The sequence below is a fragment of the Pseudorasbora parva genome, chromosome 3, assembly GCF_024679245.1.
Source record: "Pseudorasbora parva isolate DD20220531a chromosome 3, ASM2467924v1, whole genome shotgun sequence".
NCBI classification, from domain to species: domain Eukaryota; kingdom Metazoa; phylum Chordata; class Actinopteri; order Cypriniformes; family Gobionidae; genus Pseudorasbora; species Pseudorasbora parva.
Genome location: NC_090174.1, coordinates 47579809 through 47603091, shown reverse-complemented (window position 1 = coordinate 47603091; position 23283 = coordinate 47579809). Strand labels below are relative to the sequence as shown.

Sequence of the window (23283 nt, the reverse complement as noted above, 5' to 3'; positions counted from 1 at the left end):
TTGTATAAAGCGCTGTATAAATAACGGTGACTTGGCTAAAACAATTATTCAATCTTTATTTATTAAATATAGAAAACATCAATATACAAGCATAGTTGATAATGAACGGTTCAAACGAGGGATTTGATTAAAATACATATTCCATCCTCGGGGTGTTACGTGGGTTACATGCGCATGAACATGCATCCACATACACAGAGCCAAACACATGCTGGCTGATTCTTTGTGGCGTTGCTGTCTGTCCCTCGCTAGCAGATTTTAGAAATCACCACCCATCCAGACACAATGACGTCTTTCAGCCGTTTCAGATTTAGAAGTGCTACACTTCCAGAGCTACCGTCATTGAGAACTATCTGGGGTTTCATTTTGGATGGTGAAGTAGCAAAGCAAAGGTTTTCTTTATTGTCTCTCTTGTATTGCACAACAAAAGACTGTTGTTTTGTCTTTTTGAATGGTTTGCCCTTAATATGGCGATGAAGAGCCAGCTTTTCCGGATCAATAATGATTAGAGCTTGTGCTTACTTAAGCCTTTAACTGCAATAATACAACCCTGATCCGTGAAGGCACTAGATTAATCTGTCCTTAGTGCATCAATAAAGACCTGAGGAAGGAAGACTCCATTTAGGACAAACCGTCTCTGAACATCCTGAAGGTCTGTAGATAAACTCAAAGGGTCAAGTAGGGGTCGTATGGAATCACACGTCTTGAGCAAGTGGAGTAGTACAATCGCCCGAGTGAACAGGCCATAAATAGCTCCATGGAAACCAGGATTTATTAGCAAACACAGCCAATCAGGATTCAGGACATCGCCTAGGCAACAAATGAGAGACATAATGACATAATTAACGTGCGTAAACATACAACGACGACTACATGTAAACCATAAATAAATATTACAGATCATATCAATTGTAATTATAAAGGTTTTGGATTCAATTATAAAGGAGCATCAGGAAGTTAATTATTGATAATGCAACAAGGACAAACAACCATTATGGAGATCTGGTAAATCTTACATACCTAATTGAAGTTGCATACATATTGTGAGATTCTCTTTGACAATGGCTGCACTGTTTCGGGCCCAGTGCTCAAGGTTCTTGGCGAGAGTGGAGGATTCTGGGTAATGTTTAACTAGATGCAATAGGTACGGCAACAGGCACGCTGAGATCACAGATGGCTCTGCATACACATTTGCTTCATCACGCTCATACAGACTGCGGCATCTGACAAACAGAAAACACAAAAGTAATGTAAGAAACAGGAAGCTTGCATGTGTTTCCTTTGCGAAAGCCAGACAAGATATAATAAAAGATATGAAGAAAACCTATATAAGATTTTTAAAAGCCACACTACAGTTCAAAAGTTTGGGGTCAGTGAGACTTTTTTAATATTTGAAAGTACCCTCTTATGCTTATTAAAGGCTATATTTGTTTGATCACAAATACAGTAAAAACGGTAATGTTGTGGAAAGAATATTGCAATTTAAAGGGATAATTCACCCAAAAATGAAAATGTGATGTTTATCTGCTTACCCTCAAGGCATCCAAGATGTAGGTGTGTTTGTTTCTTCAGTAGAACACAAATGCAGATTTTTAACTCCATTTGGTGCACTATGCCAGTCATATAATGCATGTCAATGGGGTGTAATTCTATGAGAGTAAAAAAAAAAACATGCACAAGCAACTTCAAATTAAACTCTGCGGCTTGTGAAGACTCGTTGATGTCTTAAGACACGAAAAGATTGATTTGTGTGAGAATTTAAATAATTTGTTACCTCAAATACAACACTATGTCCAACAGCTGCGAGCGTGCCATGACTTTCGCTAGATGAGGTCAAAATACATGATATGGCGTACGATACGTGCAAGACATCACTTCCGCCGCTTGTATCCCATTGAGACACCTCATATCGTGCATTATGATCTCATCCAGCGTGATGGCTCGTTCGCGGCTCTTGTACATAGTGTATTTGAGGTAAAAATCGTGTAAATAGTGTTCGGTTTCTCGCACAAACCGGTTGTTTCGTGTCTTAAGACATCAATGTGTTGTTACAAGCCGGTGGGTTTAATTTGAAGTTGTTTTTTCTACTCATAGAATTACCCCCCATTGACATGCATTATATGACTGGCATAGTGCAGCGGTTAGAGTTAAAAATCCTAATTTGTGTTCTACTGAAGAAACAAACACACCTACATATTGGATGCCCTGGGGGTAAGCAGATAAACATCAAATTTTAGTTTTTGGGTGAACTATGCCTTTAAAACCAATGTTTTAACATTTTATGTCTGTCTACAATGTTACATAATCCTTCAGAAATCATTCCAATATGCAGATTTGCTGCTTTAAGAAACATTTATTATCAATATTTAAAAAATGCTTCTTAATATTTTTGTGGAAACCCTGATGATATTCATTTATGAATGGAACATTCAAGATATTTTATTATAAATAGAAATGTTGTAACAATGAATACATCTTTACTATCACTCTTGGTGCAATTGCATGCATCCTTGCTGAATAAACATTTATGTCAAAAGGTGGTAGTGTATATTTAATAAAAACTCTCAAACTGAATGTGGTCTGAAACCAAGAAATAAAACAATGACACCATAGACACAATAATATATACAAATAGCAATAATGACCTAAATAATGATCATTTCTGTAAGTAGATTGACATACTGTGTCTCTTTGGCCTCCTTCAGCAAAACATTCAGATCACAGTCAGGTAATTGGCACACTAAGGCATCCAAAGCACCTCTTGCATCCCAGAATTCTTCCAAGAGCAGGTCCAGCAGTGAGCGCAGAGCCTGGTTCACCTGGATGTAGAAGCATCTCTGGGGAGCTTCTGGCCGTCGAGAACAGCAGAGCAGAGAGGCAAAAACAGCTGCCTTTGCTCTTACCTGTGGACTCTCATCCTGAAGCAGGTAGATACCTGTGCTGATCAGGCTTCAATATACAGAGGGAAGAAAATGTCAGATAATAAACAGCAAACATATCTAAAACCAAAGCCGGGTTGGTTTTGAGAGTTAAATGAAGTTTAGAAGCAACCAGATGCAAAAAGCAGAGTTGCACTTAACCTGCTAATCTATGCTCCTGTCTAATTTACTCCCAAACTGGAAGAGTTGCCAAAGCACACCTCTTTATCATACCTGGTACTGAGCTCTGTGAGCATGAGGCTATCTGTCAGGCTCCTGGTCACCACGGAGACACCACATAGACACAGAGCCTGAGCACAGGATATTCTGAGGGCCTCAGGAGCTTCAGGACATCTGTGCTTCTCTAATAACTTACACCAGCGCTGGAGCAAAGACAAGTCCACACTAAAAGAGAATGAGAGAGAAAGAGAAATGCAGAAAAACAAAGTAGGTAACACTTTACAATAAAGTTCATTAGTTAACTACATTAGTTAACATGAACTAATAATTAACTGCACTTATAAAGCATTTATTTATCTTTTTTAATGTTAATTTCAACATTTAGTAATGCATTATTAAAATATTGTTAGCATTAGTTAATGCACCGTGAACTAACATGAACAAACCATGAACAACTGGATTTTTATTAACTAATTTTAACAAAGATTAACTAATACTGAACAGAGGTGTTGTTCACAGTAAGTTAATGTTAACTAATGCATTAACTAATGTTAACTAATACAACCTTATTTTAAAGTGTTACCACACAAGTAAAGCTGTGAGCCATCTGTAAAGTCTTATGGCTTTCTCAGAAACACCAGTGACGTTAATAAAATAGCCCAAACTATCTATTTATTTAAATACTATCTATTTAGAAATGTTTCAGAAGAGATGGATACACTTTCTTCTGAAACATTCTCACTTTTGAAGTTCATCCTTGAAAGCTTTGCAGCATACACTACTGTTCAAAAGGGTTAGGTAAGAGTCAGTAAGATTTTTTATTTCTTTTCAGAAATTAATACTTTTATTCAACAATGATGCATAAAAAAATATCAAAAGACTTACAAAATATTACTTTTAAAAAAGAATTTGTTCCTTTGAACTTTCTACTCATCCAAAAAAAAAAAAAAAAAAAGGGAAGAAGGGTTTCCAAAAAATTCTGATGTTCCACAACCATTTTTAACATTGATAATAATAAATATATATATATATATATATATTTATAAAAATCAGCATTTTAGAATTTCTGAAGGATCATGTGATATCATGTAATATTTATCAGAACATAAATAAATGATATTTTAAAATATAATAAAATTAAAATTGCAATAATATTTCATAATATTGCTGTTTTTACTGTACTTGTATTTAAAGATGTCATGAACTGGCTTAAAAAAAATTATACTGTTGTCTGAGGTCAACTAATGGATGTTTGTGTGTTTTTTACATTCAAAAACATCATAACTAATAAGTAATAGGCTGTTTTCGACACTGGTTTTGAGCCTCTCTCCAAAACGCTGGGTTTTGATGGGCGTGCCGCACTGACTTGGAAGTAAACGCCCACGGCTAGGACTGAATAAGATTTGTATATTTAATGAGCTTAAGCTCCCCTGTCAGTTCACGAGGGAGAGGAGAGAATGAGGGAGAAGTGGCAATGCTTTTCTCGATCACAGGGTTCGTAAATGTCTTTATCAAAAAACACAATTATTTATTTCTCATCCACCCGCAATTGATTGGACTATTATTTTTATATTACACATAGGCTGCAAGATCGGTCGATATAAGCGCGAACCTCACGCACACACACGTGTGCGCGCCGCCCCTTCAAATGTCAAGTCGAGATGTTATGAGATTCATCGGCCTGCCGGGCTTTGAGTCCAGCGTGCTAAAGGTATGTTCTGTTAGACACGTACACATAACCAAAACGATCTATAACAATGCAATACTATTACATAGAAACACACATTTAACTCACATAAGTGTGTTGCACCATAGCTGTCGGATCCAAAACCAGCATCGACCGGAGATTTGTTTACAAAAGATTCCGCAGTGAATTGAAGTGAACATGTCTTCCCCATTTGAGCTGGAACTTCATTAAAAATAAAGTTCAACCACTCATTCCTAATATTAGAATCCGAAGAAAGCTCATGCAGCGACTGTTCTAGCGTAATATCTTAATCTTTTTCGGCATGTTTATTGTTATTGGCTAGCTAGCACGATTCGGATCGCCAATGTCATGAGATTTCAGCAGTTTGGATCACGTGTCAAACTACCAAACTGCTGAAATCACGTGACATTGGTGATCCGAATCATTGATCGATTCACTGATTCATGGCTGTTTGAATCTTTATTTGAGGATTGAAAACAAACACGGAAGAGAAGACTGATGCTGAATAAAGTCTTAGTTTTTGTTATTTTTGGACCGAAATGTATTTTCGATGCTTTAAGAAATTCTAATTAACTAACTGATGCCACATATGGACTACTTTAATGATGTTTTTATTCCCTTTCTGGACATGGACAGTATAGTGTGCATAGACTGCATATGCTCTGGGACTCAAATAGTAAATATCTTAAACTGTGTTCTGAAGATGAACGGAGGTCTTACGGGTGTGGAACGACATTAGGGTGAGTCATTAATGACATCATCTTCAGAACACAATGAAGATATTTTTGTTGAAATCCGACGGCTCAGACAGGCCTTCCTTGACACTGTCACTGTCATTTCCTCTCTCAAGACCCATAAAGGCACTAAAGACGTCGTTATAAAGCTCATCTCACTACAGTGGTTCTACAATCATTTTATGAAGCGACAAGAATATTTTTTGTGTGCAAAAAAACACAATAACGACTTAAATAGTGATGGCCGATTTCAAAACACAGCTTCCTGAAGCTTCGGAGCGTTATGAATCAGTGTATCAAATCAGCGGTTTCGGATCGCAAAAGTCATGTGATTTCACCAGATGGCCAGTTTGATGCATGATCCGAACTGCTGATTCGATACACTGGTTCATAACTGATTTCGACAAAAATATCTTAATTTGTGCTCTGAAGATAAACAAAGGTCTTACGGGTGTCGAACGACATGAGGGTAATTAATGACAGAATTTTCATTTTTGGGTAACTTAACCCTTTAAGAAAGATTACATTAAAGGTGCACTGTGTACATTTTAGCAGCATCTAGCGTCATCAACCGCCCACCGCTCGCTTTTGAAGCACATAGAGAAGCTACGGTGACCGACACAGGACAAATATGTCATTGTCTGAGACAGGAGAGAGTAGCTAGTGTTCTTTAGAGCAGTTTGTCCATTTCAGGCTACTGTAGAAACATGATGGCGCAAAATGGTGACTTCACTGTAAGGGGACCTGTGGTGTATGTAGATAGAAATGGTTCATTCTAAGGTAATAAAAACATTACGGTTCATTATGTAACCACTGAAAACATAGATATGTATATTATTTATGAGGACCTAGTGACAGAAATGCAATATATTACACACTGCACCTTTAACTAAAAGTAGCCTAAAACAATGTTCAACTAGCTATTTGTCTATTAGTCAACATTATATCCCCTGCCAAACAAGAAAGTACTGGTAGTTTCAGAGGTGAAAGATTACGAAGATATTTTTTTTTTCTTTGGAATCACATTATGAATCAGGCACAGTAAGATCAGGCATGTGAAATAGAAAAGTAAATTGGGTAAATGTTTTATATTATGTTGACTTTGGCAAGAAAGTAAAACCAACAAAGAATATCTTATAACATCAAGCTAAACATTAAAATTATAGTGGATGACATGTGAATGTACCTCTGGGAGAGAAGCAGGCTGACTGCACACAGAGCTGTGGAGATCAACACAGGTCCTCCGCTATCTGACTCCAGATCAGTAAACAGAACCTCCACACACTCCTTCAGCCATGTCTCCTCAAGCCTTGGAGGACAGCGACGGGGCCGGGGAAAACTCTCTTCCTCTGGGGTCATAACCTCAACTAACGCGGTCAAGAATGCTCCCCTGTACTCCACGTTCTGGTCCAACAGCGCCTTCTTCAGGTTGGCCTGCAGGTGATGGACACTGTTATACAAGAGCACACTTTCCTGACATTATTAAAACACACACACACCCATCTATTATTCTTGCAATCATGATATTTTCTTTTCTTTCGTATGAAGGGATTTAAAAGGCATTAAAAGATTGTGGTATTTTTCATCACTAATGACAGCAGCTCCATCAGGTGTGTGAGTTTGGAGATCCATTGACCTCACGAGGGCTGAGCGGAAATCCTGGCCAAGTCCAAACCCAGTCTGTTTATAAAGATTACTGAATACAATGACTAACATGCCCCTTCACACAAGAAAATGAACAGTGTAATAAGATCTTCAGCCTGATTTAAGGGCAGTGTTTTAAACAGCTCTTGATTGTTTTAATTTCCTTCAGTTGTATCTAGCTGACATTTGGGACTGGCTGCCAGCCAATTATAGAAAGTAACACTTTAGCATTAGGTTCAGGGAAAATAATACAAATAAAAAATATAAATATTATAAATAAATAAAGACTGTTGAGCTGTACAGTACTACAGGCAATGCAACAAACTTACTGAAAGTAGAATAAGTAAAACGACTTTCATAAGTCATACAGAGCACAAATCAATTGAACAGATTGCAGGGGTTTTAAGACGCATTTATAAAAGTTGAAAGGTTTTTAATTTGACATTTTAAATAGCACTCACTGTCAGCAAGACATGATACAGTAGTCCATCTACCTAATGTTATGTATAAATAAACTAAATGGATGGTTGCTGCACTGCCTTGCTGACCAACAAAAAACGGTGAAGATGGAACACAATAATGCTTCCAGAGTGAGCAGGCCCCAAGTCTTAATTTAAATGTGAAATGGATTTCGGGGGATTTAGGCCAGTGATAATTATGATAAGCTTATGTTACAGTATATTCTTCTTGAGCCACTTTTTGTAAACAAGCTAATATTGATACACCACTGCTTGGGGTCCTAAGATTTTTACAATGTTTTTTTGTAAGTCTTTAAAAAAATATTTTGCATAAGGATATGCAAAAATATGGTAAAAACAGTAATATTGCAAAACATTATTACATTAAAAAAAACCGTAATTTATTCCTGCTGTTATATGCTGATTTGGTGCTCAATAAATATTTTTTATTATTATCAATGTTAAAAAAAACAGTGACAGATTTTTTTCATGAATAGAACATTCAATATAACAGAACTGATTTGAAATGGAAATCTTTTGTATGTCTTTACTGTCAATTTTGAGCCTTTTAATATATCCTTGATGAATTAATTTCTTTTATAAAAAATCTTATTTTTCACTACATCAATTCATTTCTTTTAAAAAAGGCTGTATATTTGATCTCAGTCTAATTATTGTATCTTTGCATTAAAGTGTCATTCAACAAATGACTGTGACAGAGAGAAGGTGCTGTAGTAAAAGTGAAGTGTTAAAGTAATACTAACCCGCAATGCTGTCTCAATAACCTGCTGTAGGTCTGTTCCTCTCCAGCCACGCCCCTCTATAGCAGACTTAACCAATGAGAGCCTTACTACTGCGTTGCCATTGGCCAGACTCTGCCACACCTGACACGCCCACTCAGGATCCCCACAAAGGAAATTCACTGCACTTCGGTGGAAGGCAGCAGAGCCAACCTAAAAACAGTGCATTACATTCAGAGACAACACTGTACATTTCACTTGCTGTGTCGAACAGGACATGAAGAAGCACCTCTAGTATGTTTGGAGTCCTGTTGATCTCCTGCAGTAGTTCAGAGGACAGCTGAGTGAGGAACGCACCAGAGCAGTGGCCTCTCATCAGCTTCACTATGTCCACATATGCCAGCCGCACCAGCGGGCACCGTTGCCTCAAAGATGCCAACCACATTCTGGACTCAAACCTTGTCACTACCTCACTAAGAGAGGAGCGTCTGCTAAACAAAAAGACTCAGATTACAATTGAATAATCACTGATTATTATTAATGCATTATAAGTAACGAGTTACGTAATCAGATTACTTTTTCACGTAACTAGTAAAGAAACACATAACATTTCAAATTTACAACAAAATATCTGAGTTACTTTTTTCACATTCATTTGACTGACAACCCTCTTGTCCCCCAAGTTAAGACAAATTAAAAGTGCAAAGTTGTTTCAGTTAGACCAAAAGCAAAAAAATCTACTTTAGATTTTTAGTTTTTATTGGAGAAGCGTGTTAAACTTTTTTTCTCCTGCGTCCTATTCTTCCATTATCCAGAATGGCAGCACAGCTGAAAGGTTTGTTTGAGCTGCGCCCTAGGCTGTACATGCATGAATTTGCATTTTTACCTTGGCCTGAGGTTTATTATTTAAATTTTGGTGTGAAGAGGTCTTTACATTTGCACAAAAATATAACTTTTTTTGTTATAAAACACAAAGGTGAGAAAGAGCAACGTAGCGCATTACTTTTCTTAAAAATTAACTAAGTAACTTAATTACCGGTAGTTACTTTTTAAGGGAGTAACGCAATATTGTAATGCATCATTTTTCAAAGTAACTTTCCCCAACACTGATTATTACTGCTTTTAATATTTATGTTAAGATTTTTGTGCATTTAGTCAGACAATAAATTAGTCACAAACTTATGACAAAAAGTGTTGGATACACTCAGTTATTCTTACATGTTAGTTTTCAGTGCTCTGACCAGTACGGCTTCTATCTGTAGGAGTTGGCCATGCAGTCTGTTGTGACAGCACACAACGTCTTGTGATTCCGGCAGCTTTTCAACCAACTGCAGGACAGTTGCCAGATATTCACTTAGTGGTATCATAGCAACTAGGGCTTTTGATGACATCGCTCGTATGCCATAGACTGGGCTGGCAGCTAGGAGGAACAGCGGAGGCAGGAATTCTGACAGAGACCTGCGAAAAACACAAAGATACAAAGCAAACCAGAAGAGTGGATATGAATGGTTCCTCAGAGGAAAAGGCATTGGCTAGATTTTAATATCCAAACTTTTGGGCATATATAAAGGGCATCATATAAAGATAACATTATATTATATTTAAATCATGATATTATACAAACTTTTGGTATTCAAATCTGGCATTATATAATAATTAATATAATATGATTTAAATATAAAAATGTAAAGTTATATTATATGATATTATACAGAATTTATAATATAAAGGCTGACTAAAATCTGGGAAATTCTATATTATTTTAACATATTATTATTCGCCAGATTTGAATATCCCAAACTTGATATACCATATGATTTATATAACATAATATAGATAGATTTTCATTCATATGTTATACATGTTATACAAATCATATGAAAAATGTAGGATATCCAAATCTGGCAAATAATTTAATATATATATATATAATAAATTGATAATAATAATACTAATAATATGCATATAAATATAAATATATAATAATCTAATTGTTTGCATGACCATCGTACCGTGTCTGTTCCTCAGCACCAGGCTGTAGTTTGGCAAGCAGAGTGAGCACCGGGTAGAGGGAAGGATGCAGAAGAAGGGTGGAATCATGTAGGTCTTTAGCTGCACTTTCCAGCGCCCCCTGGAGGAAGGGCTGTAGGGCTGGGTAGAGGTTAAAGAAGGAAGGAGAAGACATGCTGGAATGAGTGGAGCACTCTTCACCGGCTGGCCGTTGACCCAACATTCTGGTGCAGAGAGAACCTATGACAAGTCAAAAGAGAAGATGGGGTCAAAGGTCAACATGTGACTACTTCTCAATGGTTGAAATCAGAACAATAGTGAGTTTGAATGGCTTGTACTGTAGAGCTGCAGGGCTGCGTTCCTCATGGCCCAGCATGGCGAGCTGAGGAGTGTAAGTGACAGAATGGCCACCACAGGGGTGTATTGTAGAACAGCTACACCCAGACTGGAGCCCTTCACCAGCGCTTGTAGGGTGTGAACGGCACATACCTGTGAGAGATTTAGGGAATGAGAGAGAGATATCTTTTAAGGATGTGTTCACTTTTAGTCTTTGTTTAATAAGTTTGATGTTCTTATTTTACATGTTGTTATTTTATAATGTAATTGAAATTTATATAGCGTAATAGCCTATTCGTTTTTGTTGTGGTATCAAAACTGGAATCGAGACTAGGGCGAGTAAATATTTGAACCATTTCCCCGAGCGGGCCAGTAGAAAATATCCTCAGTGTTGAGTCCTGGATATGCCTGCTGAAAATTCAGCTTTGCCATCAGAGGAAGATATTACATTTTTAAATAATATTAAAATAGAAAACAATATATTGTAATAATATTTAATAATTTTAAATGTTTGGCGTATATTTATGATCAAATAAATTCATTTTTGTTGAGCATACGATACATTCAAAAATCTTTTGAACTGTAGTGTACTTAATGGGCAGATCATTGACTGTACCTGTGGTAAATCGAGGGTTTGGTCCCAGTCCTGGGGCAGAGGTGCTTGAGCTGTGTTCAGAAGTGTATTAATGGTGTGGGCCAATAGGGGTCGAGATTTACTAGAGTCCTCGGCAGCTAAGACACCCAAAATCAGCATGGGTAAACCGGCAGCGCGCCGTGTCACTGATGTACTACGGGGAGACTGGAGAACAGAAAGGCCCTGAGGGAGAGAGGGAGAGTCAGTGCTGGGCCACTTTTGAGTCCTTTTGGTCTACCTCTGATAAAACAAAAAATAAAATCAAGTAAAATAAAATATTTCATAGCTACTTAAATAAATACGTATGCGATACTTTGACTTTTGCGTATTTTGGTCTACCTCTAATAAAATTTAAATATATAAAATAAAAATAAGTATGCAATATAATAATCTTATAATGATTTATATAATAATTAATACAATACAATACATAGCAATTGAATAATAAATTCATACTAATTTACAAATTCATTACTAATATTCACATGTAAAAGCAGGCTCTCAAAATCTAATGAATCCCTATTTGAGGATAAAGGCCTCACTCTATTCTACCTGTTGTAATATAAGAGGAGGGATCTCCTTGATCTCTGGATCAGAGCTGCATAAGAGAGCCCTGCAGAATTTAGTGAAGCCAACACAGCAGCCCTCTACTGCCCCCTTATGGAAGATGAGACAAAAAGACAAAGAACAAGAACAAAGTGTAGAAAAAGTGCTTTGGCCATCAGCATGAAAAAAGCAAACCTGACTAACCTGCATAAACTGTGCTTACCCAGTGTCTGCATTTCAGAATGATGTCTTTAAACACTTTGGATGCCCTCCTGAGTTCTTCCACAGTCAATGTCAGTTCTTTACAGTGAAGTGACAGGATTCTCTCCACCAGGGAGCCTAGAAAAATACCAATTTCCTGACAGGAAAGTAGAAGATCATAAATAATAATAATCTTTGTAAACCCCAGATTAAAAAATAAATATATAAATACAAATAGAATGGCAATTTAACAAATAAACAGCACATGCAACAGTGTTATTTTAGTATCGGGAAACTAGTATTATGAAGTTATATATTTAATGTAACATACAAGTAAATGTTTTTAGTTTTAGTGACAAACTATTTAAGTTACAAATTACGCAATCATTTTACTTTTGACATCTCTAATAAAATATGACAAAATAAAACACGTTTTCTTAAAAAGTACTTCTGTCTTTAATAAAATAATATGAAATAAAATAAAAGCTGTTATTCTTGTAGATGATCTAGCAGCTTTACCTTCAAGGAGACCCAGCAGCAGGTCAGCACCAGACTATGTTCCTCAGAGAGCAACACATTCTCCTCTCCATCCTCATCAAGTCCAGCTCCCTCAACCCCACCCTGACCAATTAGAGTACTGATTGCATTCCCCATGTCACAGAATGATGGAGGCACATCTGTGACAAAAGAAGTTTCCTCTGATGAGAAAATCTCTTTAGGGATGTTGTTTCATAAGTTAACATAACTTGATAGATCACATCTGCAGTTCCAGCGTACCTTTCTCCTCCGTGTCCTGGTCTCCATACAGCACACCTAGCAGCAGTAGAGTGAGCTTTTCTAGTAAACAAACAATTTTTCCTGCAATACTGTGGGATATTGACTCCATTAGGACCCCTGGCACCTCCAGCAAACCCCTCTGCAGTGCACTTACAATGCCTGAAGCGGTAAAATACACTCCATTGGAAGATTATTCTTATTTTACCATATATTTTAGATATATTAGAAATGAATGTTCTGCTTTGGTAAGCTCAGCTGGATTTATTTGCTTTTACCGTGAATAGGTGTTGTGCGAGCTGCAAGCAACATATCATTCCTGGCAGTGAGGTAATGGTGCTGCAGTTTGGTCAGAAGGAACGTGATCCGTTTAGCTGACTGTTTCTCCCCCTGTTCAAATGCTCCATCCACCCTATGATAAAGAAAACAAACACACACACACGCACACGCACACACAATAAATATTCAAAGTAAAGTGTTTTCCTTTTTTCCCATTAAACACAAGACTGGCACAATGTATTTGAAATAAACTCAAGTTACCTTCAAGAGCAAAAGTGAAACTCTACTTATGCACTACTGTTTAAAGGACAACATTTTTTAATTCATATTTTTATTCAGAAAGGGTGCAACAAATTGATCAAAAATGACAGTAATTATGCATAACTGTACCCAAATGCATTGTTGGGTCTGGCATATCGCATCTTCCTGTTCACAATACCCCATAGATTTTCTATGGTGTTAAGGTCAGGCGAGTTTGCTGGCCAATTAAGAACAGGGATACCATGGTCCTTTAACCAGGTACTGGTCGCTTTGGCACTGTGTGCAGGTGCCAAGTTCTGTTGGAAAATAAAATCTGCATCTCCATAAAGTTGGTCAGCAGCAGGAAGCATGTAGTGCTCTAAAACTTCCTGGTATATGACTGCGTTGACCTTGGACCTCAGAAAACATAGTAGACCAACACCAGCAGATGACATGGCACCTCAAACCATCACTGACTGTGGAAACTTTACACTTAACCTCAAGCAACATGGATTGTGTGCCTCTCCTCTCTTTCTCCAGACTTCTTGAAGCACTGACGCCAGCTGCAGTCCACTCTTTCTGAATCTCCCCCACATTTTTTTAATGGGTTTTGTTTCACAATCCTCTCCAGGGTGCGATTATACCTATACCTTGCTTGTACACTTTTTCTTACCACATATTTTCCTTCCCTTCACCTCTCTATTAATGTGCTTGGACACAGAGCTCTGTGAACAGCCAGCCTCTTTTGCAATGACCTTTTGTGTCTTGCCCTCCTTGTTCAAGGTGTCAATGGTTGTCTTTTGGAAAACTATCAAGTCAGCAGTCTTCCCCATGATTGTGTAGCCTAAAGACTTAGACTGAGAGACTATTTAAAGACTTTTGCAGATTTGTTTAAGTTAATTAACTGATTCGAGTGTGGCACTAGGTGTTTTCAATATTGAAACTTTTCACAATATTCTAATTTTCCTTAGTTATAATCATCAAAATTAAAAGAAATAAACATTTGAAATATATCAGTCTGTGTGCAATGAATGAATATAATATACACTTGAATGGAATTAGTGAAATAAATAAACGTTTTGATGATATTCTAATTATATGACCAGCACCCGTATGTGTATCCTCTCATAACAAATACAGAGATAAGAGATGTTTACTCACTTCTGTAGCAGCAGTTTGATCATCAGTGCCCCCATCTGGGCCTCCTGGACCCGTGGGCTCTGGAGCAGCCATTCTGCCCGGCCAAACAGCACAGCTGTGACATCATCAGGGAGAGATGGGGGAAAAAATCTGAGAAGTAGCTCTGCAGACAGCTCTCGGATCTACAGTACAGGGACAGCATGTCAGGCAATTTTACTACATCAATTATAACTGAGGTTACAATTATTCATGAGACTATATAATGCATTATGAAAAGCCTTACAAGACATAATTACTGCATTAAAAATGCTTTTCTAAAGGCTTTAAGTAAAGTCTTACTAAATATTGTCATCAATATTGAAAACAGTTACTTAATATTACTGAACATTTTTGTTCAGGATTCTTTGATGAATAGTATTTGTTCAAAAGAACAGCAGTTATTTGAAATAAAAAGGTTTTGTTAGATTGTAAGTGCCTTTACGGTCACTTTAATGCACCTTATTGAATACAAGTATTAATTTATTTTAAAAAACATCATACTGACCCCAAACTTTTAAACAGCAGTGTATATTCATTTAGTTTTACCTCATTTGTTGAATCCTCTAAACATCCAATCAGGACCAGTAGCTTAGACTTTGAGAAGAAATCCCACTTTCCCCTTCCTTTAGCCCAGTTTATAAGAGTAGACATATTGGCTGAAAGAATAATACGAAAAAAACATATCGCATATCATATAATTTTAGAATAAATCATTTAAGTTAAGAGATCAATAATAGGTAAAAGAAAAGGAATTCCACAATATGTATTTAAAGGCACTTCAAAGGAAACCATGTACTATCATACATGCCAAAAACCTGATACACTTATGTTTTACTACCAGGTGGCTGTCCCTTCTTTCTGTCTGGACTCCAGGTGTCTGTGCATGTTTCCAACACTGCAGAGAGCAGGAGCAAAACAGTCTTCTTCCTCTGGTAGCTGTTGTCAGGAGTCAAATAGAGGAATGACAGCTGAGAGAGCCAGTCTACAAACTCTGAGGGGAAATACAAGAAAACAAAAAAACTAATTCACATTTACACTTCGATTTTATTGATTAAAAGTGCACTACATATTTTTATTTCTAAATTGTTTATATCTAAAAAAATTAAAATTAAAAATTAAAAAAAAAGGCATAGTACTTCTGACAAGTTTTTAAAAGTTGATTTATTCTACATATGGGGGAGCCTCCACATATGGTGGCAGCCATTTTGAGACCGGGCAAATACTACTGACTTGAAAGGGATCATGACATGATTCTTGATATTGACAAATATTCTTGATCTTTTGATGTATAATAGTCAATACATTCTGAGGTTTTTAAAGCTTAAAACTTCCTTCACATTTTAAAGGAAGTGTATGTAAGATTGTGGCCAAAACTGGTACTGTAGTCACTTTCAAATTACTGTAGAGCGGTGTATCCCCTCTTCCTCTCCTTCTCCCCCTCCCCCCTGACTCGAGGTTGCCAGATAAGCGGCAGGATCCAGCAGGAATGTTAGTAGCTGCAGCTGAGGTAACTAGAGCAGAGCTGGCAACCCGAATGCTGAAACACTACTGACTTCGTGATTGGTCGATAGGTGGCGGGTGGAGCTTCAGGTCAAAACACAACATGTCAACATCAACATCAGTTAAGGGCTTTTAAATGACAATATCCTGGCCGGACTACTGTTGTCAGTGATATAATTATATATTTGAAATTAAAATGATTTTATAATGTCTAGTGACATATCAGGGCCATTTTATGATTAATTGAAATACATTTCTTACATACAGTTCCTTTAAATGGCATTTATTTAACAAAAAAAAAAAAAAATCTATTGAGATTGTAGGATCTGTGACATCACATGGGTAAAGCATTTGCCTAAAGCAGTAAAGCCTCTAGAGCAAAACAATAGATCAGGATAGCAAGAGCGAATTGAAAGCATACTACTCCATCTACTCTATAATCTCTCTTGTGGTACTATGATGTCATACACCAATTGGTCTGTGCTTTTATTCAAACACATCTTCTGAAAATTGTTTCACCTGTCGTCCACTGGTGTTCAGCTGCTTAACAGCTGACACCTGTCAAAACTGATAATTTCAGAAGAAGGTACAATTTTTCAGCATATTAGCTTTTTTGTGCAAAAAGACTTATGCGTTATATGGGAACCATAAAAGGAAAGTATTCAAATATGACCCCTTTAAATATCAGAAACCCCATTATTATCTGACACTTTGGATTATCATTAATCATGAGTGAACTTTGAAATCAAATATAAAAATACATATCATGTATCTTTATACATTTTTAAAAAAGAAGAACAGAAAATCATCATCATTGAATTAAAAAAAATTCTTACCAACTCCTTGTTTAAGCTCTGCATCCTCTTCCTCTGTGAGCCCTTTTTTACTATTATGACCCTTAACACTTGCCATACAACTGTCTCTTATTCTCACCAAGAATTTCCTCAGTGCTGACTGAAGATGCTGACGAAACGGTGATGAATCGCTGTTGAGATTGAGTGGGATGAAGTCTCTCAGGGCGGAATACTCCACTTGTGATGGGGCTTCTTTCGTTTTTGGACTGCAGCAGAGGAGGTTCAGAGCAGCAAGCCGAATGCTGTCATCTAGAGAGGAAAGGGCCAGATGGAGAGTTTTGAGAGCATGAGGGCTGTCCGCACCCCAGAGGGAATTTCCACTTGTGACCCGTTGGGCGCTCATGACACAGGCCCATGCACGAAGGTGACCGGGAGCCGTGGGATTCAGAGCTGACAGCAGACTGTTAAAAGCACCTGGAAACGTGCGTAGAGTTGATGGCAGAAGATGGCAAGATGCATTGTTTTGAAGTAGAGTTAATTCTGAAGTCAAAGCCTCCAGGATGACTAGTTGCCATCTCCGAGCCCATTGATTTGCTAAGTCTTGGTCGGTGGGCTCTTGGAATGCATTCATAAACAGCTCACGTTTCTGTTCCTGAAGGAGGAATTTGTAGACTTCTGAGGCACATGGAGAAAGGTGATTGGTGGAGAGGCATTTTAGGATGTGAGAGGGAAGGGTTGGATACAGCTCTAGAACCTTTTAAGAAGAGAAATTGCATTTCAGTAACATCTATTGATATTTTATACTGAACTGAGGCTAAGACTCTCATAAAGATAAAAAAAGCTTATTTTGCAAATTCCAAATAGTATTTACCTAAAAATACAAATACATTTCATATAAAAAAATATATTTATTATAATTTATAAATATACAATTTATATTATTTATAAATGTAAATACATTTAAAAAATAAAAAATTATACAGTTTATACATTATAATGTTAATTAAAATTAAAGGCTTTTTTCACAAAATATATTTTTGCACATTTTATTTTTATTAAACATATATATAAAGTGGCAGATAATTGCTGAAGTGAAAAAAGTGAAATAAAAAGTTACAGAATAATTTTATATAAAATATATTGTTTACTCTAAAACTGTGAGAAAATCGAAGGTATTATAAATCTAAAAAAAGTTGCGTTCCATATTTGAGGTTGACATCTTTGCTTCATAAATTTGTTTCCATGTATTTCCAATGTGGTCATTTTTGACCATGAACATTACAAGTGTGACTATTTCTTTCAGGGCCATTTAACCTTTTGGAATAATGTCCATGATTTTATTTGTGTTCACACAGAACGAGCAAAAACATTTACCCTTAAAAGCCAAAAAAAAAAAAAATCTGTCAAAAATGACCGAACAGAGGGTAAAAAAAAAAAAAGGTTAAAATGTCTTGTCATCTTACCTTGTCTGTTCCAGTGTATGGTACAATTGCAGTAAGTGGTAAATATTTGGCTTTGGATTCCCAAGGGAGTTCTGATATCCTGTTCAATAACTCCAAATAAAGTCTTTTCTCAGTGTTGCCAAAGTGCAAACAATCCTTCTCATATATCTCCATAAGGAGACAGAAAGCACTGCGTGCCACCTCTGCAACACCATCCAACTACAATAAAAGAAAAAGAAGAAAAAGAAAACAGCTGAATGGATGTTTTTCTGTTATGGCTGATTGTATCATTTATTATACATTTTAATTTTTGCAGAAATTAGGAGTGCTAAACTCAACTGCTAGGGTGTTCTGTTCTGAGTGAATCTAATCTGACTGAAAAATCCCTCCATAGTTCTGAGTGGTTTTAACACATGCCCCTAGTAAAAAGACCCCATCTAACCCAATACCCAGTGTTTTTTAAAAACCCATATACCTTTAAATAAAGAATGCGCTTGTTTCATAGTACACAAAATGATTACCGGGCTCTCTGCATTGCTCCAGATGATTTGAGTAAGATGCTGTTGGAGGTCTGAATCTAAAGGAGCACCAGTAACTTCCCAAACCTCATTGAGACAATCTTTCAGCCTCTTCAGCCAGATAGTAAACACTACAAAACATACAACCAATGATTTTTTGTTACTGCAATCCTACACAGACCCAGCAATCTGCAGAATGACGCATGACGATAGAGAGCTTGTACCTTGAAAAACATAGTAATGACAGTCAAGCTTTTCTTCACAAAGCGCTGAGATGAAGGGGAACAACCCATTCAAGAGAAGACAAGTCTGATAAAACAAAAGAAAAACGTAAGTAATTATATGCTCCACTTTGGATCTTTCTCGGTGAAAGCAGTATTTGTGATTTCGTACCCCCTGGTTGGCATGGCGACTGACGAGAACGTCATTTCTACAGCAAGTTAACAATCCCCTACATACAGCCAGTCTGTCCACTCTGTCTTGATTTATGGGATGGCAGTCAACCTGTAGCTCACCTACTGTCAATCTCCATGGTTCTGAGATACACAAAATGCACATATTATGAGAAACAAACAACTACCAAAGCAAACTAGTAAGTTACTTGTACTTGTATATTGTTAGTGATCGGACCACATGGGCCAGTCTTTGCTCCCCACGTGCATCAATGAGCCTCGGCCGCCCATGACCCTGTCACTGGTTTACCACTTCATTAGACCAATTTTGATAGATAATGGCCACTGCAGACTGGGTACATTGCAAGTACATCTCTGCTTTGAGTGCAAATTTCAGTGAGTGAGCTATATTTATATGTTATATATAGGTATTAATATATCTATCTACAAATATATGACAGACGGACGGACGGACGGATAGATGGATAGATAGATGGAGAGATAGATATTATGCCTTTAAGTGCACTTAAATACCGTAGGTCACCTGTGTTTGTGATTTGCAGCAGACTCCAGGCAGCTGATACTGCACACTGACTGTCTGATGGTGTGTTGAGCATCATTGCAACCGCAGTTCCTGCCAACAACCGAGTATCCCTGCTGGAAACCTGAGAAACACCATTAAATGACACAAAATTACATCGCTAAACACAACTTTTTAACTTTAACTATTTCGTTTTTCCACAAATATAGTTGTAACCACAAGCACAAACCTGTCCTAAGATAATGCTCATCAAGAACTCCAAAATCTCTCTCACACTCATATTTACACTGTCCTTACTGTAGACCAACAGGGCCACCTGCCCTGGCAGCAGCTGAAACACCTGTAAACAAACCTGAGAACAACACAACAGGTCTAATGAGTATCCAGATCCACATCAACGGATTAATTAATGCAGTAAAGCTTCAAAAAGGCGGGTGTAACAATAAACAAGGTTTCCACCTTGACAGTCTGGTAGCACAACGGTCCATTTCTGGCTTCTTCATCTGGCATAACAACAGGAATCAGTTCAGCGACTTTACTAAGCAAGGTGGTGCATTCTGTCTTCAGAACCTCTCGTCCCATAGTGTTGTCCTCCAAGAACATGCAGGCTGTCATGGGACACACACCATAACTATTACAACACAACCAATTTAACTACATAAAAATCTCTGTAAAATGAAAGTAACCTTAAACACACTCTACCTATCTGAAGATCTTTTAATGTAAACACCTGCAAAACATCAACAAAAAAAGGTGATCCATCAAAATGATTAGCTTTAATATTTGTTATATGACACATTTCATACCTGTTTTTGGTGCAAAAGTTTCAGCAGGTATTGTTTGACTTCTCCACAGACAATGGAGTAGTTTATTTCAGCTAAGACCTGCAGAATCTGTAAAACAGATTTAAGAAGGTGTTTGTTTAAGCCAGGGAAACCAACAAACGGGAATAAAAAATTACATCATGTTAAAGTGAAGGTGGAAATTACTTGGTCCAATTTTCGGCAGACAGATGAAATGGTCACGGCCTCTAACTGTAAGGCCAAAAGAAGCTGAGCAAATTGGTAAAGAGCAGCAGACTGTAAGGAATGAAGTGCTTCTTTTGGGATCTTCTGTAGGATCTGTGAAGCCTCCTCCAGGCAGCGCTCTCTGCTTCGTTTGCCTGTACTCCTGCCAATAAAAACAGTATTTGACATCATACATTGTGCAGTGCATTACAATAAAATATGGCTGTTTCTTCAGCTAGGGGCTCTTTATACATTGTTTAATGACATCTAGAACATTCTTGTCTTGCTAAAGCTAATTTCATATTAATGCTACTATATTGATTGTAATATCAAATGAAAGCACACACCCACAATGTTTGTGAATATATATATATATATATATATAATATATATTATATATATATATATATATATAATATATATATATATATATATATATATATTATATATATATATATATTATATATATATATCCCCCCAAAACAGTAATAATTTACAAATGTAAGCTTTTCTAAAGATAAATTATTTTATTTATTTTTTAATGTATCTGTAACAGTTTAGTGGCAAATAATTAAGTGTCAAAGTCAAGATGTAATGAAATGCTTTTGAGTTATAGGATTTTTTTTTGTAATTCGGCTATGTCATAATTATTCAACCCTTCAACACTGCTGTTTTTACGTCACTTATTTGTATGGTATTGGACAAAATTGTGTTAAACACGGTTAATCCCTCAGAAACTCTATAACAAAACAGAATTAGCTTGTGCTGTTACACATACAAGCACTTACCTCATGCATGTCCTAAAGTTGAGACGCAAATTTAGCCAAATCAAAAGAGTTCTCACAAAAGCTAAAAAGAACAAATTGTTTTGCTACATTAGAAAGTCTATGGCTTACAAGAAGATTTCAAAAACACTAAAAGTTCTCACAGACTCAACTGGCAGCCTTATTCATAAGGCTAAAAACATTTGTACCAGAAAACCAATGATAGTTTTGAAGAAAAAGAACAATATTATTAAAGGGAATACAATTTAGATCACAGCAACTAAGAAAAAATTATTGCAAAATGAACAAAATTAAAAAAAAAAAAAAAAAAGATGAAAGGAGGAAAAGAGTGCAGAGTATAGGAAGAACACTAGACAAGCATGGCCTTCATGTTGGAACATCATGCAGAATGTAACTATTGACCAAGAAGAACATAAAAGTTCAACTTGAATATGCAAAAAATAATTTGGATAGACCTGTGGTGTTCTGGAAGAGTGTTTTATGGAGTGATATGACCACACTGGAACTTTTTGGACCCATGGATCAGCGCTACGTCTGGTACAAAAAAATGCTAAGCATACGAGCAGAAGAACACCATCTTCATGTTCAAACACGAAGGCGGTTCAGTATGAAGGACATCATGAATTATTTAAAGTATCAAGCCATTATGGCAAAGATGGTGATGCCTTTGGTGCAGAGACTGTAGATTGATGATCAATGGAATTTCCTTCCCTGTCTTGGGAAGGAGAGCCATCCCAAAGTATGCTTCCAAATCTACTTAAGCTTGGTTCAGGGATCAGTCGTAGAATGTTCTTGAGTGGCCTGCACAGTCTTCAGATTTAAATCTCATTGAAAATATTTGGTGGAATTAGAAGAAAGCGGTGGTAACGTGAAAACCAAAGATTATCAGTGACCTGGAAGCTTTTTAAAGTAAGGAATGGGCCGAGACTGCGATACAGCGGTGACAGAAGCTTCTAAGCACTTAGGCAGCATTTATTGGAGGTTGTAAAGAATAAAGGATTCTGCAAAAAATGTGACTTTTGGGGGTTGAATAATTTTGAACACGAACGTTTAGAGCCAATTAGAATTTTTCTTGTTCCTTTTTCCCCCTTCCATAAATCAACTGTGTTGTCAGAATCCTTCAACCGTGTATTGATAAACGTTCTATAATAGTTTACTAATGTCTTTGTTGAATTAGTTTTTATGTTGTTCTTGGCAGCAAAATGCCTTGCAGGTCCAGGGGGTTTATAATATCGATTGTAACTGTATATATAGGTATTCACAATATTAAGTAATATTTATATTTTGAGACTTAAAAGAGAAGGATAAAAACCTTGTTAGTACAGTGAAATTCTGAGCAGGTTTAAAGAGCGACTCATTCCAAATTAAATTAAGTTTACTTAATCAAATGTAACAACAAAACAGCATGAAACAGTACTTGCTAATTGATTAAATGTTATTAAATGTATCATTTCCCAACACAATAACGTTACCTGGCATTTTCTGTGAGCTTCTGCAAGAAACCCCTTAGCTTGTCTTTGACATCAGAAGATATTTGATCCTCTAAAACGATGCATTTCATAACTGCATCAGCTTGCACCGAAGAAAAGTTTATAATCGTCATAGTTGCCCGTTTCAGACTTGTCAACTCAAAACGTTGTACACATACACAACTCCATGCGTAAACCCCATGGTAAACCCAGCCTCCTTCTACTACAGTGAGATAGTGTCATCTACATGATTA

At 36.8% G+C, this 23283-nt stretch overlaps 1 protein-coding gene across 2 annotated transcripts; it reads right to left on the bottom strand.

Annotated features, from left to right (window-relative positions):
• Positions 1 to 36: 36 nt before the first annotated feature.
• si:ch211-225b11.4 (tRNA (32-2'-O)-methyltransferase regulator THADA) lies at positions 37 to 23222 on the bottom strand. 2 transcript variants are annotated; one of them, XM_067439262.1, is made up of 31 exons: positions 23033 to 23222; positions 20758 to 20938; positions 20575 to 20661; positions 20471 to 20498; positions 20228 to 20376; positions 19998 to 20120; positions 19772 to 19892; positions 19229 to 19371; positions 19060 to 19144; positions 18839 to 18966; positions 18339 to 18536; positions 16918 to 17629; positions 15420 to 15572; positions 15128 to 15237; positions 14564 to 14724; positions 13162 to 13295; positions 12887 to 13045; positions 12629 to 12786; positions 12132 to 12266; positions 11915 to 12019; positions 11345 to 11545; positions 10731 to 10881; positions 10395 to 10632; positions 9601 to 9840; positions 8672 to 8873; positions 8407 to 8595; positions 6727 to 6974; positions 3153 to 3323; positions 2683 to 2949; positions 1021 to 1223; positions 37 to 810 (listed from the first exon to the last, which is right to left on the bottom strand). In XM_067439262.1, the coding sequence occupies exons 1-31, from the start codon at positions 23161 to 23163 to the stop codon at positions 572 to 574; spliced, it is 5550 nt and encodes a 1849-aa protein (XP_067295363.1). In that variant the 5' UTR covers positions 23164 to 23222; the 3' UTR covers positions 37 to 571. The 2 variants fall into 2 exon arrangements, with proteins under 2 accessions (XP_067295363.1, XP_067295364.1); XM_067439263.1 differs by having other exon boundaries at positions 8672 to 8870.
• Positions 23223 to 23283: the final 61 nt, after the last annotated feature.

Coding starts and splice junctions, on each gene's coding strand:
- si:ch211-225b11.4 (XM_067439262.1), bottom strand. CDS start 23,163: ATGACGATTATAAACTTTTCTTCGGTGCAAGCTGATGCAGTTATGAAA. Junction 15,238..15,419: donor AAAGAAGGGACAGCCACCTG/GTAGTAAAACAT, acceptor TTATTCTTTCAG/CCAATATGTCTACTCTTATA. Junction 10,633..10,730: donor CGCAGCCCTGCAGCTCTACA/GTACAAGCCATT, acceptor GACTTGTCATAG/GTTCTCTCTGCACCAGAATG.